We start from the raw sequence: 15,337 nt of genomic DNA, 5'->3' as shown, positions 1-15,337 counted from the left end.
CAACACGATCAGGGACTGCCCCTGCCCGTCGTTGGATGGCGTCGGATATGAAGCGGACCAGCGCCCGGTGCTGCAGCGAGCACAGCCGTCGGTTGACCTGTGCGCCCGCGCGGTGGTCGACAACAACGGGCGCGTGCATGTTCACGTGCACATGCAGACGATGCGGCGCCCGTGATCGCCCGCCGCTGCTGCCGCCGCCGAGCGTGGTGCGGTGGCTGGCCAGACCCAGCGCAAACACATTCCACTCGCGTCGCCTGCAGTACACATACGCTGTCAGGTACATGCCCAATCGCGTGCTGGTGATGGCAGCAGCATCCACGCCATCCAGCACGCGCAGGGCCGCCTGAAGTGAAAGCACCGTGTCCGGCAACGTCTGCAACGTCTGTTGCTGCGTTGGGTGTGTTAGCTCGCTGTTCAGCAGCACGCCGGCAAGGCAGTTGTTGATGTTGCATCCTGCATACTGCATGCAGCTGTGATGAAAGTTCGTGCGGTTGAGCGTTGTGGAGACGCCTCGAATGCTCTCGCGCACAAGAACAACAGACGCCACAGCACCCACTTGTTCTGCCGCGCTCCCCTCGTTCATCTCGCGTTGCGTTTCTTCCTCCCCTGCTTGTCTGTCGATTGTCGTCACGTGTTCCTCACTTGCGCCTTCCATCATTGTCTCGCCCACTGCTGCCTGCGCTTCCACATCGACATCCACCTCCCCACCCTCTGCCGTGCGCTCCTGCTGTTGCTCTTCACACACGTCATCTTCTACACCTCTTGCTGCCGTTGCTGCTGGTGATGCCTCATTCACCATCGTGTCAGCCATCACCTCCGCACTTGTTTCGACAGCACCCTCCTCGGCTGCACTCTCACCGTCCCTTTCAACAGCACCAACACCCTCAACACCTTCACCACCGTTGCCACCAGCATCTCCACCGCCATTGCTATCAGCACCACGACCTCTATCGACAGCACCACGACCTCCATCACCACCATCACCATCGCCACCGCCCTCCCTATCGCCACCGACCTCTGCTGTTGCGGTCGGTGGTGGTCGTCGTCGTGCTTGCTCCTCTTGCTCAGCAAAGCAGGCTGCAACCAGCTGCGCGGCCTGAAGGACCGAAGGGCGCTTGAGTGCACGCTGGTGCGTGCGGGCCGTGGTGTAGTCGTTGCCGGCAAGGCTGGCGACAACACACAGCTGCGGCCACGACGACAACCCAAGCCGCTGCAGCAGCGCCTCCCGACGAAACAGCTTGCACTCGATGCGCTCCTGTGAGTAATCGAAGCGCACGTGCGGCAGTGGCAAGTACCGGCACTTGTACATGAAAAAGTCAGAGTCGTTTGCCATCACGTAGCCGTACGCTTTCTGCCGTGCCACGGCCGCCACAAGCGCGTCTCCCTCGTGCGTCGCCATGATGACAGCCACCTTGGAGCCAAACCGATCCAGCAAGATGGACGTGAAGAAGTGCCACAAGCCAGGCGGCAGAATACAGGGGCCATCGGCCCCACGCTGGGAGTGGCCGTGATTGGATGGCCTTGCCCCTTGCCCTGCTGTGGCATGCTTCCGTGCTGCCCGCTTTCCCTGCTTTCTGTGCTGGTGGCGCCGGTGCTGGTGCTGGTGTTTCTGCTGTTTGTGGCGCGGAGCGCGGTGGCTCTGTCGTTGTTGTTGTTGGTGGTGGTGGTGCCGCGTGCCTTCGTCTTCGCGTGCGAGGCTGGAGCACATGGCACGTGCATGTTTTGCCAGCTGCAGCTGCCGGTCTTGCAGGGTGTCCTGCTTTGTGAGCGGCGCAGGCCCGTCCAACACAACAGTGACCGAGTCAAAGCACTTTGTGAGCAGGTCCATGCACTGCAGCACAGCGTATTTGAGGCCATCCCACTGGGCGTGCGGGTGCTCTGCCATGCTGGTGGCCTCTTGCACCAGCCGATACAGCAAGCCACCGCCATCCACAACCACACTGTTGCTGTTGCTGTTGCTGTTGCTGGTGTTGGTGTTGCTGTTGGTGGTGGTGGTGTTACTGCTGGTGGCGCTGGTGGCGGTTTCATCCTTTCCCACCTGCTTGCTCACCTCCTCTTGTGCTTGCTTGCCATCACATTCCGCAACCCTGCTACTGCTGTTGCTGCTGTTGTGGAAGACCACATCCTCGTACGCCTTCACCACCTCCACACCACCACCACAACCATCGTCCTCCTCTTCCACCACAGCGCGCAGTCCACGGATCCCCATAATTTCGTGCTGTCGTCGTCTTCCTCTTCGCTTGCTGCTTCTTGCGCAATGTGCTGCGTTTGAAACGCCTCGAACGCCTGCGATGACGTGGGTGTGAGCGAATGATCCAATCGGGGGCGTTTAAGCCTTGCTCGCTTCTTTTGCTTCTTGGGCTCTCTTTGTGACACGTCTGGTTTCTTGGAAAGCATCCTACATCGCCTCGTGATTGCATTCAACGAAGCAGCATGGTGCGCGTGTGTGTGTGTGTTTCTCCCTCTCAGAGCTTACATTAACGCGCATGAAGAAGCGATGAGCGAAGCGAGGAAGTGGTGCTTTCGTGGCATCTCGTCATTTTCTCCTTGCTCTAACCACTTAGGCCGCTGTTAACGCTGGTGTTGCACGCCACCGTGTCCCCTCTCTTCCTTATCTTCCCTCGCTTCCCTTTCCTGCTAACTATTGCTCTTCCTCTTCCTGTATCACCACCATCGTCACTTGCCGTCGTCGTTCGTCATCGCTCGCCCTGACGACGAAGCGTGCAGTGCAGCAGCAGGATGGTGGTGAAGCGGTCTTGCAGACGCAGCCGGGTGCTTGAGGTGGTTGTTGTGCTGCTGGCAGCGATGGCGGTGGATCTGCAACAGCAAAGACCCTTGGTTGTAACTGGTGCGAGCACCAAAGAGAACAGTAACGGGGCGAAGCGCGTCGCTGAACCCCCGACCACCACCACCACCGGCAGTCACCCCATCGGCTACATTCTTGTTGAAGTGCGGCATCCCGTGCTTGTTGAGGAACTGGCGGTGATTCAGGCAGCAGCATCATACGCGGTGGATGATTTGCCAGATGCACCCGCATCAACACTGCAGGTGCAAGTGATCGACGCCACAACCATCGCTACCGAGCGTAGCGATGATGATGGGGATGGTGGTGGTGGTGGTGATGGTGGTGGTGGTGGCAGCGGCGGCGATGGTGATGATGATCGCAGCAGCACCCTCTGCATCACCACCAACATGACAGCCCTCAATATCACCCAGACAGGTGTGTGTGTGTGTGTGTGTGTGTGTGTGTGTGTGTGTGTGTGTGTGTGTGTGTGTGTGTTCTCGGTGCCCACACCCAGCACACCCGTGCTTTGTACACAGGCTTCACCTTGCTTCAGCACCGAGAGTGGCTCTCCTTTGAATGTTTGTTTACCCTCACACTCCCCCCCCACCCACACACACACACACAACCTCATGCATCAACACGTTGCCCTCCTCCCCTCCTCCTTTCCCATGCAACAACATACCGCAATATCAGAGTGTAATGTGCTGCCGCGCGACAACGACGACGCGCTCATGTCGCATCTGGTGCATCTGCTCAAGGCCTGGCACTGGCAGCGGCTTCTCGCAGTCACACCGCAGTGCTCCTACTCGGACCTCAACCCATACCAGCTGGCGCTCACATCCCGCCTGCGCGAGGAGGTGTGTCGACGCAGCAATGCAGCCACGTGTTCTTGTTTCATCTCAAGGCTCACCAGTATCCAGCCTCACGCGAGGTCTTTCGCCTCGAGTTTTCCGACTCATATCAGCACACATGCGCACAAACATGCGCACATACATGCGCACACACATCAACACACACATACGCACACATACACACATACGCACACACATGCACGCACGCACGCACACACATGCGCTCACACTTCACGCGCCATATTGCGTTGTGTAGGGTGTCGAAGTGTTGTTCCGGCAAGACGGGCTGTCCCCCGTGCCCTGCGCGGAGGAATGGCGAGCCAACCACCACATTGGTCTTCTGTTTGCCACTGGCCACCAAGATGCAGCAGACACCGTCCTCACCACGTATCAGGCTGGCTTCTTCAAGCAAGGGTATGTCAAGATATGCAAGCCGAAGATAGGGAGGTGTGTAGGCGAGAGCGAGGGCACGGCTGCCATCGCGGCGACAGCAGGCCAACATCGCTGCAGAACTTCACCTGCGCAACATCACGGCTCACAGAGTTTGCTTCCCTTCACACACACACACACACACACACGCACACATACACACACAACAGAAATGTGCTGTTGTGGCTGCCGGATCTCGTCCTTGCTGACCTGAGTGCTGTCATGCAAGATCTCCTGCAGCGGGGCCATAATGACGTGGCGGTGCGTTGCAGATCCCTGCCTGATACAGGCTGCGCAAAACACCCTTGATCACGCCCATTGCACGTGTCAACTCCTCAACGTCTCCTGTCTGCACACACACACACCCACACCCACACCCACACTATAGGCTGCACTGGAGGCGAGTGCGCTGGTACTGACGCCCCATGGAGGCGGGTGGGCTGCGGCGACGCGGCGAATCGAGCACGAGCACCTCGGCATCGCCACATCGGGCATTGTCGACGTCCGCAACCACTTTGACGCAAACGTCTTCGACGCTGTCGCCGCGGCCGTGCGCAAACGTCTTCGACGCTGTCGCCGCGGCCGTGCGCACGCGTGCATCGCTGATGCTCCAACACACCCAGATGATTGCCACGCCCCTGCACCCGCGCCCACTGCTGGGGCAGAGGAGCACAGCTACCGCGCTGTCCATGACGACAGCACACACCAACATCCTGCGCGGAGGAACGTACACGCTACAGCGTCACACCCTCCGTGCAGCCATCACAGCAGCCAACGAGGTGCGTGAATGCATGTCCATGAAGAGAGCAACATAAGGCTCTGGCACACGTCTGTTCGAGTGGCTGCCTTCCTCATCACATCGCACATGCACACCAATACACACACACAATAAACATGAAAACACGCACACACACACACAATAACACGAGCACACACACAAACACACATACGAACACACGCACAAACACACACACACACACAACCACCTATGTACATGTACTGTTACATTCCCCACACACAAACATGTCTCACATGCAACCCCACACCTACGCATTCAGACGACGACGGGCCTGGTGTATTACGCCAAGGACATGGGTGTGAGCCCGGTGCCCGTGTTGCTGTTGCACCCATCCAATCCAGAGATGTTCCCACACTCGCAGTCTCCAGTTGCTTTGGACACCATTTTCGCCTTTGGCAGGTTAGTCTGTGTTACTTCGTTTGTACAAGCAAACCGTCGACAGTTGTTGCGCTGCTGGGCGCTGCTGTTGTGGAATATCTTCTCCACGTCTTCATGACACGCAGCACACCAACGCATCAGTACACCAGCGCACAAGTAGACCATCACGCCACATTCCACTTCCTCTTTTCACGCGCCCTCCAAACGACCCAAACCACAAGTCAACCCCCAATCCGTCTCCCTGTTCCCATCACACCGCTCGCCATCTATTCAAACCCACCCCACCCCCGTGCTCATCTCTCGCATCACCATCATCTTTGTTGTCGTCATCACCATATCTACAGGAGCAACCCAGCGTACGCCACTGCCTTTGCGCCATTCAACGCACTGCGCACTGCTGCGCTTGAGTTCTTTGCTGCCAGATTCCCCCACATCCGCCTCAACCCGCGTGTCACCGACACCTTTGCCGTGCCCTGCGATGAGCAGCTGTATGGCGAGGCACAGCGCGTGCCCGATGCTGTCATCGGCACGGGTCCAGGCACGTGCATCCCGGAGTTTGGCCGCGTTGTTGCGCGCGACGGTGTACCGCTGCTGGTGCCGGGGCTGCCAAACACGGAGCTGTCAGACAAGGGGACGTACCCAACGCTGTTTCGCCTGGGCACCACCACCGCCGTCTACACGCACATCCTGGCGCACATGCTGGAGGACCTGGGCGCGTCGTGCGTCTCCATGGTCTACAACGCGGACGGCGGCGAGCTTGCAGAGACCTTCTTCGTGCTCGCGCAGGCGGAAGGGCTTGAAGTGCGGCTGCATCTCCCGTTCCACAGCGCCTCGTCAACCAGCGCCGTCCTGGACAGCATCATCGCCGCAGACTCACAGCACGTCCTAGTCTCTGGGTGCGTATGCCTGCACGCGTGCTGTGTGTGCGTGTGCGCGTGTGTGAGAGAGAAAAAGCGTGTGTGTGTGTGTGCGATTTTGTGTGTGGTCAGAAGTGCATGTGTGCACGGTTGTTGACTGCAGGTGTTCCGGAAGCGCACTGTCCGTCGCACCGTACCCTCTCACCAGCATTGTGCATCGTATAAGCTTAAGCTCACAGTAACAACGTACTAATCTCTCTATTGTACCCTCCACTCACATACACACACACACACGCGCACGCACACACACACACACATACACCTTCTACAGGCACGGGGTTGAGGTGATTGATTTACTTGAGGAGGCGCACGGTCGCGGCATGCTGCAGCCGCCCTGGGTGTGGATCATCGCAGGACCGTCTGTCACCTTCAGCGCGTTTCCGCCGTATGTTGTGGAAGCTCTGGATGGCATCCTGCTCACGACCACACCAGGCCCGGCCTGCACATCACCCATTGGGAAGGAGTTTCTGGCATTTGAGTCCAGTTCGCAGCACACCACGTTCACGGCGGAAACAGCCAGCCATGCGTTTTACCTGCAGTTTGTTGATGCCATTAACGCATACGTACACGCCGTGGACGCCACGCGATACACGTTTGGCTTTGAGTTTGACCAGCAGCGGCGGCGGGCGGCGGTTCTGCAGGGGCTGCGGGCATTCGCACCAGGCAGTCCGCTCCCTGGCATTGGTGATCCGCACGTCCAATTTGACGGGAACCAGGACGCATTTGGCACGTTGCAGCCGGCGTTCCTGATCAACAGCACCTTCCACCCGCTGAGCGCCGCTACGATCGACCAGGACTTCACAATCGACGAAGCCGCGCGGGCCCTGGTGCCCATCCAGTCCGCCTGTCGGGCGCCGGTCACGCTCGCCCCTGTGGGCGACGATGCTGGCACTGGTGGTGGTGGTGGTGGCGCTTCCACGCTCAGCAGCGGCCTTGCAGCGCTATATGCCAGCGTACTTGTGCTGGCCGCATTGATCATCGTTGCAACGGGCATGGCAGTGGAGCAGCGGCGACGGGCGAAGAGGAAAACGGCCATGCGCACGCACGACTTCCGGGCCGAGCTGGAGGAGATGCAGCTCACGCACCGCGGTATTGTGCCGGCAGAACTCAAGCGGCAGCACATCCAGATTGAGAACAAACTCGGGGAGGGGTTCTTCTCACAGGTGTGGAAGGGAACACTCATGCGCCCACCACAGCACCTCATCCAACGGCAGCGACAACAAGCAGGGACAACAGCCACAGCCACAGCACTTGACACACGTGCCATGCGCCATCGCACATCCTTCAGCAGCACCAACACAGGACACCGCCTGCCACGCCGGGTGAGCTGGGTACATGGCGGCCCTAACAATGACAACAGCAACCATGATGGCGGTGGTGGCGGCGGTGGCGGCGGTGCGAGTCATATTGGTGATGGCGATGTGGGCGGAGAGGGTTGGAAGCAGGAACCGCTGGCTGTCTCGCAAACTCCGATTGTCACCGGCGATGAACACTCAGACGGTGGCGATGATTCGGACGACAGCAACAGCATCACTTTCAGCTCGAGTGATGGTGACGATGACGATGCCTGGGGCGGTGAGACCTGGGGCGGTGAGACCTGGGGCTGCGACGAGAAACATCACGATGCTGCATACAATGTTGCCGATGATGCTGGTAGTGGAGGTGTTGGTTGTTGTCAACGTGGCAGCTGGCTGAGACGCCTGTTTTCGGCCTTGGCTGCTTTGGTTTCGAGGTGGCACAACAGGGCGACAGCGATTGGTGACACCGCGCTTCCCGTTGCTGTGAAGATGACGCGGGCATTCCCTGACGGCACGTACGACGACACCAACTTGCGGTATGAGGCCGCGTCTCTGGCGCAGTTTCGCCACTGCAAGAACATTGTGCAGCTGCTTGGCGTGGTGACGGCTGGTGACCAGCCCATGCTGCTTGTGCTGGAGTACTGCGAGCACGGGGCGTTGGATTCGTTCCTGCAGCGCTACACGCTTCGCCGCCAACTCGACTGGGCCACAAAACTCAAGATGGCCCGCGACATTGCCAGAGGTACACGCGAGTGTGTGTTGTCGTTGGTGGTGGTGGTGTTGTTGTCGTTGCTGTTGTTGTCGTGTGTGTGTGTGTGTGTGTGTGTGTGTGTGTATGTGTGTGTGGTTTTGTGCACCACGTGGCCCAAACACGCGTCATGGGTGCGTGTGCGCACACGTTGATTTGAAGTATCCTCTCCGTGGCTCCTCCTGTTCATCACATGCTCGAACATACCTCCTCTCTCTGTGTGTAGGCATGCGGGCCATTTCCATTTCCACGGCTGGCGCGTTGCACATGGATCTTGCTGCACGCAATGTGCTTGTGAGTGCAGACATGACGTGCAAAGTTTGGATTGTTCAAGGACCACCAGTACTACGAGATGCACCAGGAGAAGATCATCCCTGTCCGTTGGACGGCGCCCGAAGTCCTCAACCTCCAGCGGGTGAGCCAACCTGTGTGGCGTGCGGATGTGCGTGTGCAGGGAGGGGTGTCTGCTCTGTATTCATGTGTACACGCATCAGTGCGTGCATGTGTCTGAAAGTGTGCCTGCGTGTCTGTAAATCAGCTTCTGTGCAGGTGTGTTCACGTGCGATGTTCGTGTGTTGGTGCACGTGGATGTGTTGGCATGTTATAAGCAGCGCGTACAGTTGCCGTCTCGCGCTTCCCAATCACGTGTTGTATGCGCTCATATGCATTTGTTGAATGCACCAGTTCTCCACTGCCAGCGACGTTTGGAGCTATGGCATTGTGCTGTTTGAGATTGCGACAAAGTGAGTACACGCCACACATGCCCACCACTTCACCGCCTGCACGCATGGCTTTACTGCACACACGGTTGTGGGTGTATTCGCCATTGCATCCCCGCTTTATCCAAGTTCTCCTCGCACAGTACATGCGTACCCACACATGCGTACACACAGACGTACACACATACGCTCACACACATCCACACATTCACACATGCACACACGCGCTCGCATACACACACTTGCATACATCCACACACTCGCACACATCCACACACTCGCATACACACACACTCACTTGCACACATTCACACATTCACACGCCCATCACATGGTTCTGTTCCATGCGCGATAGTGCGTGCGAGAAGCCGTACAGCAGCATGTCCAACACCGCTGTGGTGGAGGCTGTGTCCTCTGGCCATCGCCTGCCCTGCCCTGCGTGCTGTCCTCTCGAGGTGTACGGACTCATGCTCCAGTGCTGGATGGCGGATCCTCAGGAACGCCCCTCATTTGCCGATATCGCACACACGCTCACGTCCACCATGCGCACAGTGGCAGCGGGCCGCGAACTGCAGGGAACACTGCACATCACAGGGACGCAGATGGCGCTGGGTGGTCGTGGCAGCCGTGGTAGTTGTGCTGTTGGGAGCGGTTGTGGTAGCAGTAGTGGGACTGATAGTGTTGGGAGGAACAGCATTGTTTCAGGGCCGCAGAAGAGGGGCAGCGACTCCGCTGCGGTGTCGTGGGATGGGGGCAGCGGTGCTGATGCTGTTGATGTTGGTGGGGTGATGCATCCAATCCACCCAGCGCAAGCACACGTCCTGCAGCAGCAGCAGCAGCAGCAACTCTTTGCCATGCAGCAGCGATGCAACAAGAACAACAAGAACAACAAGAGCAACAACAACAGCAGCAGCACCAGACATCGGCAACTCCTGTTGCGCCAGTCATGTGTGCTGGTCCAAACATTGCTCAACCACAGCAACAGTGTTACGTGCAACATCAGCAGATCTTCTTCCCCTCAGATAACCAACAGCATCAGCAGCAGTACCAGTACCAGCAGCGAGCAGACGGCTCGCCACTTGTGCCGCCGAGGGATGTGGTGAATATCATGTCCAAGCTGAAACAGCAGGGCTTTGCAATGCACCGGCACGACGCACCGCAGCACTTGCGCCCAACGAGTGTCCCCATGATTGCGCACGTTAGCCACAGCAGCAGCAGCAATCCGAGCACGGGCTACGGCTCCACCTTCGTGTCTGATGGCGAGTACGCCACCATGCAGGGGCAGCGGACACGCCGTGTCAGCATCAACAACAGCCGCCACGACAGCAAGCGAGGCAGCGTATTGTACGCGCGCACATCCGTGTCATCAGCTCTGCAGTCACAACAGTGGCACCAGCAGCACCAGCACCAGCAATCGCAGCAACAGCAGCAGCAGCATCCGCAAGCAAGTGTCGGCCATGCACCGGCGATGGCGATTGCCCCTCAACGCCATGATTTGGGCGCCCGAATTCACATTGATGATATTCCAACGGGTGGTGGTGTCACTGACCAAGAAGAAGCCTACACGTCACTGCAGCATCTGCCACGCCACGGTGCGTTGCACTTCCAGCAGCAGCATCTGACAACAGCACGCCCTTCCATCGATGCTCGTGCACCCACAATAACAGCAGCAACACCAACAGTCATGCCAGCAACAGCAACGCTGACACACACATTGCAACATCAGCCAGTTCTAAGTTATCAAGCCTCGCGTGTGGTTGATCCTGAGCAAGCATCTCGTGCCTTCAAGACACGACTGCCGCGACCATCAGCAGTGCATCGGCTGGCGTCACCACCACCGCCACTGCCCGAATCGTTCCCTCGCTCACGCTCACCACCGACAACAACAACAACAAAAACAGCAGCAGCAGCAGGAGCAGCAACAACAGCAACAATAGCAACAACGACAGAAGCAACACGGGCTGCATTGGGAAGAGAGCGTGTACCTGGTAAAGAGGTGCAGCAGCCACTTCAGCACAAGTGCGCGTCAAGGAATGGCACATCGACGGCACCCCCTGACTTGCCACATTTTCCCGAACACAACAGTGCACGCCACGAACCAGCACCATCACCCACGGCCTTGCCACATGCAGCTGCCGTCGACCGCGTCTCCACCGCATCTTCTGTGTCGACGCCGCGACCTCCAGCCGCATTCGACTTTGCACTGTTTCATTCCAATCTTGCTGCTTCCCTTTCCTTCACCAGCGACAGCGAGGCCTAGATGCTGCTACTGCTGTTGTTGATCTGTGTATGTACGTGTATGTGCGTGTGTACGTGCGTGTGTGTGCGTGCGTGTGTACGTGCGTGTGCGTGTGTGTGTGCGTGTGTGTGGCCACGCTTTCAACGATTGCTTGGTGTCAATCAATTATCTATTCGAATAGACTACATGTAAAGAGCAAGAAGAATTCCCGCAACGGCTAGAGCACAGCGCATTGGACTGGCCAGCAGCACACGCGAACAAGGGTATCAGTTCAAACAAGGTCAACAAGCCAACCGTGTGTGAGTGTGTGATGTGCCAGTCATAGGTGCACATTCATCTCAACGTGTCTGCCACACACACCAAGGTCATTCGTTCATAACACACACACACACACACACACACACACACACACACCCTGCGTGCGCTATGCGAGCGGCTGGTCCGGGTCTGTGGCGGTGAAGAACTTGAGCATTCTGGCAGCAATTGCGCGGCCAATGCGCTGCCGGCGCCCGCGCGGGACCATCTGGCACGCAGCAGTGTGGGCGGTTGAGATGGAGGGTACCGTGCAGTGGGAGGGTGTTCGTGAGGTGGAGAGAAAACGGTAGAGATGGCGACATCACGAACGAGGGGCAGCCACAAAGCTGCACAAACAAACACATGCGCACACACACATGCACACACATGCACACACCTCTGAGACTGCCTCCAGTCCTTGCAAGCAGAGCGCCTCGGTGAGGGCGTGCGGAGAGCGAAACCGCTGTGCAATCGCGTGTGCCTGAAACGAGGATGCAACCAACATCATCAGCAGATGATTGAGCCCTCATGAACAGAACACACACACACACGCACACACACACACACACACACACACACACACACACACACGCACGCAGACACGCACGCACGCACACACACGCAGATACTTACGGTTTCGAGGGACACGCCGGGAAAGCATTTGAGCTGCTTCACCCACAGCTCGTGCATGCCATCAAACGTTTTGGCGTCCACCTGAAGAAACAACAAGATGATATGGTGAGCAGGAGCTGGAGGCAAAACGGTGTGCAGAACACGCGTGCACGGTCCGTGTTGGCGTGAGCATCGTTGTGACAACATGACGGCGGGTTATGCAATTATCAGCAACCGTTTTTGTGCATGTGTGTGTGTGTGTGACCTTGACGCAGCGCTCCACGTGTGGGTAAAAGTTGAATTGCGTCAGCGGCTTCTTGTCAACAGACGTCGCCACGGCCTGCACAGTCCGGGTGCGTGTATATTGTGCGTGTGTGTGTGTGTGTGTGTGTGTGTGTGTGTGTGTGTGTGTGTGTGTGTGTGTGTGTGTGTGTGTGTGTGTGTGTGTGTGTGTGTGTGTGTGTGTGTGTGCACAATGTGACTGTGTGCACGAACATTTGCACGTTTGTGCTTGCAGGACATCGTGTGTGCACCAAATCAACGACTGCGTTAGCAGGTTCTCGATGGCCACCGCACCTTTGTCATCCGGAGGAGGAGGTCTGCTGTCTCTGACGGAGACGTAGTGAGTCGGGGATACACCTCTGCATCCATCTGCAGCCACACCAGCACGTGCTCGGCTGGTGGTGGTGGTGCACGAGGTGTGAGGAGCGATCAGCAGTGGCGAGAGAGGGAGAGGGAAAGGCGGAAGAAGCAGGAAGAGGAAGACAGACTCACAGACAGACAGACAGGCAGGCAGACAGACAGACGGACAGACAGACGGGCAGACGGGCAGACAGGAAGACAGACAGACAGATGCAGACCCAATTGCAGCTGCACAAACGGACCGATGACGCGTGTGACGCTGGTGCCGGGTGCGCTGTTGCGGGCGGATCTGCTGGGCCGCTTCGCCGATCTCCCACCGCCGCTCTCACCGCCGTGCACATGTGCAACGAATGCGCGGTGCTCCTTGCTGTCCTGCGCACGGAAGAAGCGTTCCAGCCCTTCAATCACAAGCGTGATCTGTACAGTGATGGCGATTACAACAAGTCGTGTCAGCGGTGAACCGCACCCGTGTAATGTAATTGTACACACACGGACACGTGTAACACGCACACATGTAACACAGACAAAGATACACACACACACAGACACACAGACACACACACACACAGACACAGACACACACACACAGTCCCCCCAGGCTGCAATGAGCGGGACTGCACGTTGGCTGAGCGCACCTTCCATGTCGGGTCAATGGCGGCCTTGATGGAAGCAATGAAGTCCTTCAAGCCGCTCTCCTTGTCAATGAGAGTAACCAGCTCCTTCCCTGACACCTGAGCCAAGGAGGAGGGGAATGTTGAGTGGTGATATGGAGGGCTGACTAGTTGAGGATACGATGTGTCACACACACACACACACACACACACACACACACACACACACACACACACACACACACATGCGGCGTACCAGGACGAGCAAGTGTGGCTCGTCTTCGAGGGTGGACACAACTTGGGCCTGCTGTGTGTCCACAGAATCGCGCCTGCGCTGCCACCACACTGTACGGCCCAACGCGGCCAGTGGACCGTCGTGCTCCTCCACGATGGTGACATCGTGTTGCGACAGCGTTTCCCGCAGCGCAGACCGTGCGCGATCCTGATGCGCGCGCGTGTGTGTGTGCATGAATAAAGATGAGCACACGTTCATGCGCACAGCTGTCAATCAACTGCAAGCCAAACATACACACACGCACACGCACACACACACACACACACACACACGTACGCACGTACAGACACACACACACACACACATTATCATCATCAAGCACCTTGAGCAGCGCAGAAGAGATGTGGCACCTCATGGTGGCGAGGTGAGCAGCCACATCTTTCTTCTTGGACGTGGCACGCACAAGCTTGCGCACAGCAGTGCTGTGTTCCTTCTGCTTCTTCCTCTGCTCTCGCTCTCGCTTTCGCTGCTCCTTCGCCAGAGCTTGCTGCTCCCGTCGCGTCATTGTTTGCGCTTGGTTCCCGCTGTTGCTCCGCGACGGCTCTGCCTGCGTTGTCGTCCCCACCTTGGCCTTCTTGCGTGCGTTGACACGTACAGCCACTTCTCTGCTGCCAAAGCCATTGTCGTCGGCACTCTCGTTGTAGCTGTGCTTTGCTGTTCCGACGGCTAGCTGCGTGCTCGGTAAGCTATCGCTATCACTGCCGTGACCGTCGTCGTCGCTGCTGTTGTCTGGTTCAGTGTCACCGCCTCCGTCCACAACTGCTGTGCCTCTGGCCTCACGGCTGCCGCGCTGACGTTGGTGCTGCCGCCGCTGCTGTCGCCGTCGGGGCTGGTGCGGAGACGTGGCCGCTGTGCTTCCATCGCCCAGATCCAGCTGCAGGCCCGAGCACACTTTGTTGGCGGCAGACCCCGTGTGCTGCGCCATGAGCGATGGCCGACGCTGGGCCAGCCGCTCCGCCAGCGACAGCGACGGCACCCCTTCTCCGTCGTCATCGTCGTCATCGTCGTCATCGTCATTTACATCATCTGTGGCAGAGAGGTCGCACACCCAGCTACCACTGCTCACCACAACAAGGTCATCATCACCATCGCCACCATCGTCAACATCCCTGCCACTGACAACCCGCTCCATGGCCACTGGTGGTTGCTTCTTGCAACGGTTGTTTGGTTGTTGGTGTTGGTGGTGGTGGTGGAATGTGATGTGTGACTTGCTGCATGGATGGATGGATGCGTTGGCTTGGATAAGCCGAGCTGGTTGTAATGTGCGATGAATAGCATGATGTGACACCGAGGGGAGGGCACGCAGACAGAGAGAGGGAGAGAGGTAGCAGGCAGATAGTTGGATACCACGCAGAGAAGAGAGAAAGGAGAGAGACAGATCATCGGCCCTCGACGCGAAGGCGGTCGAGTGTGCTGTAGCCAATGGACTGCAGCATGTCAAACGTGTCCTGATCCACGGGGATGGTGTCGTCGGCGTGGATGGCAGAGACCTCGGGCACGTAGTTGTCGCGGCGCTCGCGCTCCTCCTCCTGCAGCTTGATGGAGATGCCGCGCACAGGGCCCTTCTGCCCTCCCCAAACCAGCAGCAGTGACAGCGGGTGAGACGGGGGTTGCGGGGAGAGGGGGGAAGTGGGCGAAGAGGGGAAGGGGTCACGCGACACATGACATGTATGGGACGGAGAAGGACGACACGAACCAAGCAAGCAAGAAGCAAAGAAAC

At 58.1% G+C, this 15,337-nt stretch overlaps 4 protein-coding genes across 4 annotated transcripts in view; 1 reads left to right on the top strand and 3 right to left on the bottom strand.

The window, feature by feature from the left end:
* Positions 1 to 2,297, bottom strand: part of PTSG_00093 (uncharacterized protein) — a gene marked incomplete at its 3' end in the record, with an annotated part of 3,179 nt that extends 882 nt beyond the window's left edge. Inside the window, exon 1 of the mRNA XM_004998591.1 lies at positions 7 to 2,297. Coding sequence (XP_004998648.1) covers positions 7 to 2,209 — 2,203 coding nt within the window. The 5' untranslated portion in view covers positions 2,210 to 2,297. The remainder of the gene's footprint in view (positions 1 to 6) is intronic.
* A 2,321-nt stretch (positions 2,298 to 4,618) lies between these two features.
* Positions 4,619 to 11,184, top strand: PTSG_00092 (TK/EPH protein kinase; the record flags this gene model as incomplete). Its single annotated transcript, XM_004998590.1, has 9 exons — positions 4,619 to 4,844; positions 5,124 to 5,263; positions 5,587 to 6,138; positions 6,431 to 8,199; positions 8,432 to 8,499; positions 8,540 to 8,620; positions 8,890 to 8,948; positions 9,280 to 9,704; positions 9,788 to 11,184. The coding sequence occupies exons 1-9, from the start codon at positions 4,671 to 4,673 to the stop codon at positions 11,182 to 11,184; spliced, it is 4,665 nt and encodes a 1,554-aa protein (XP_004998647.1). The 5' UTR covers positions 4,619 to 4,670.
* A 134-nt stretch (positions 11,185 to 11,318) lies between these two features.
* PTSG_11542 (uncharacterized protein) lies at positions 11,319 to 14,749 on the bottom strand (the record flags this gene model as incomplete). The annotated part of the gene is made up of 10 exons (XM_004998589.1): positions 11,319 to 11,400; positions 11,578 to 11,686; positions 11,855 to 11,938; positions 12,091 to 12,171; positions 12,335 to 12,409; positions 12,646 to 12,746; positions 12,954 to 13,128; positions 13,347 to 13,442; positions 13,579 to 13,764; positions 13,940 to 14,749. 9 exons carry the CDS (start codon positions 14,747 to 14,749, stop codon positions 11,588 to 11,590), a joined length of 1,707 nt encoding a protein of 568 aa, XP_004998646.1. The 3' UTR covers positions 11,319 to 11,400; positions 11,578 to 11,587.
* A 41-nt stretch (positions 14,750 to 14,790) lies between these two features.
* PTSG_11541 (40S ribosomal protein S17) overlaps positions 14,791 to 15,337 on the bottom strand; it is a gene marked incomplete at its 5' end in the record, with an annotated part of 1,251 nt that continues 704 nt past the window's right edge. The window contains one exon of the mRNA XM_004998588.1: positions 14,791 to 15,182. Coding sequence (XP_004998645.1) covers positions 14,997 to 15,182 — 186 coding nt within the window. The 3' untranslated portion in view covers positions 14,791 to 14,996. The remainder of the gene's footprint in view (positions 15,183 to 15,337) is intronic.

Source organism: Salpingoeca rosetta, assembly GCF_000188695.1.
Source record: "Salpingoeca rosetta unplaced genomic scaffold supercont1.1, whole genome shotgun sequence".
Taxonomy (NCBI): Eukaryota; class Choanoflagellata; order Craspedida; family Salpingoecidae; genus Salpingoeca; species Salpingoeca rosetta.
Note: the sequence above shows the minus strand (reverse complement) of the source record. Positions and strands in the feature narration are given on the sequence as shown.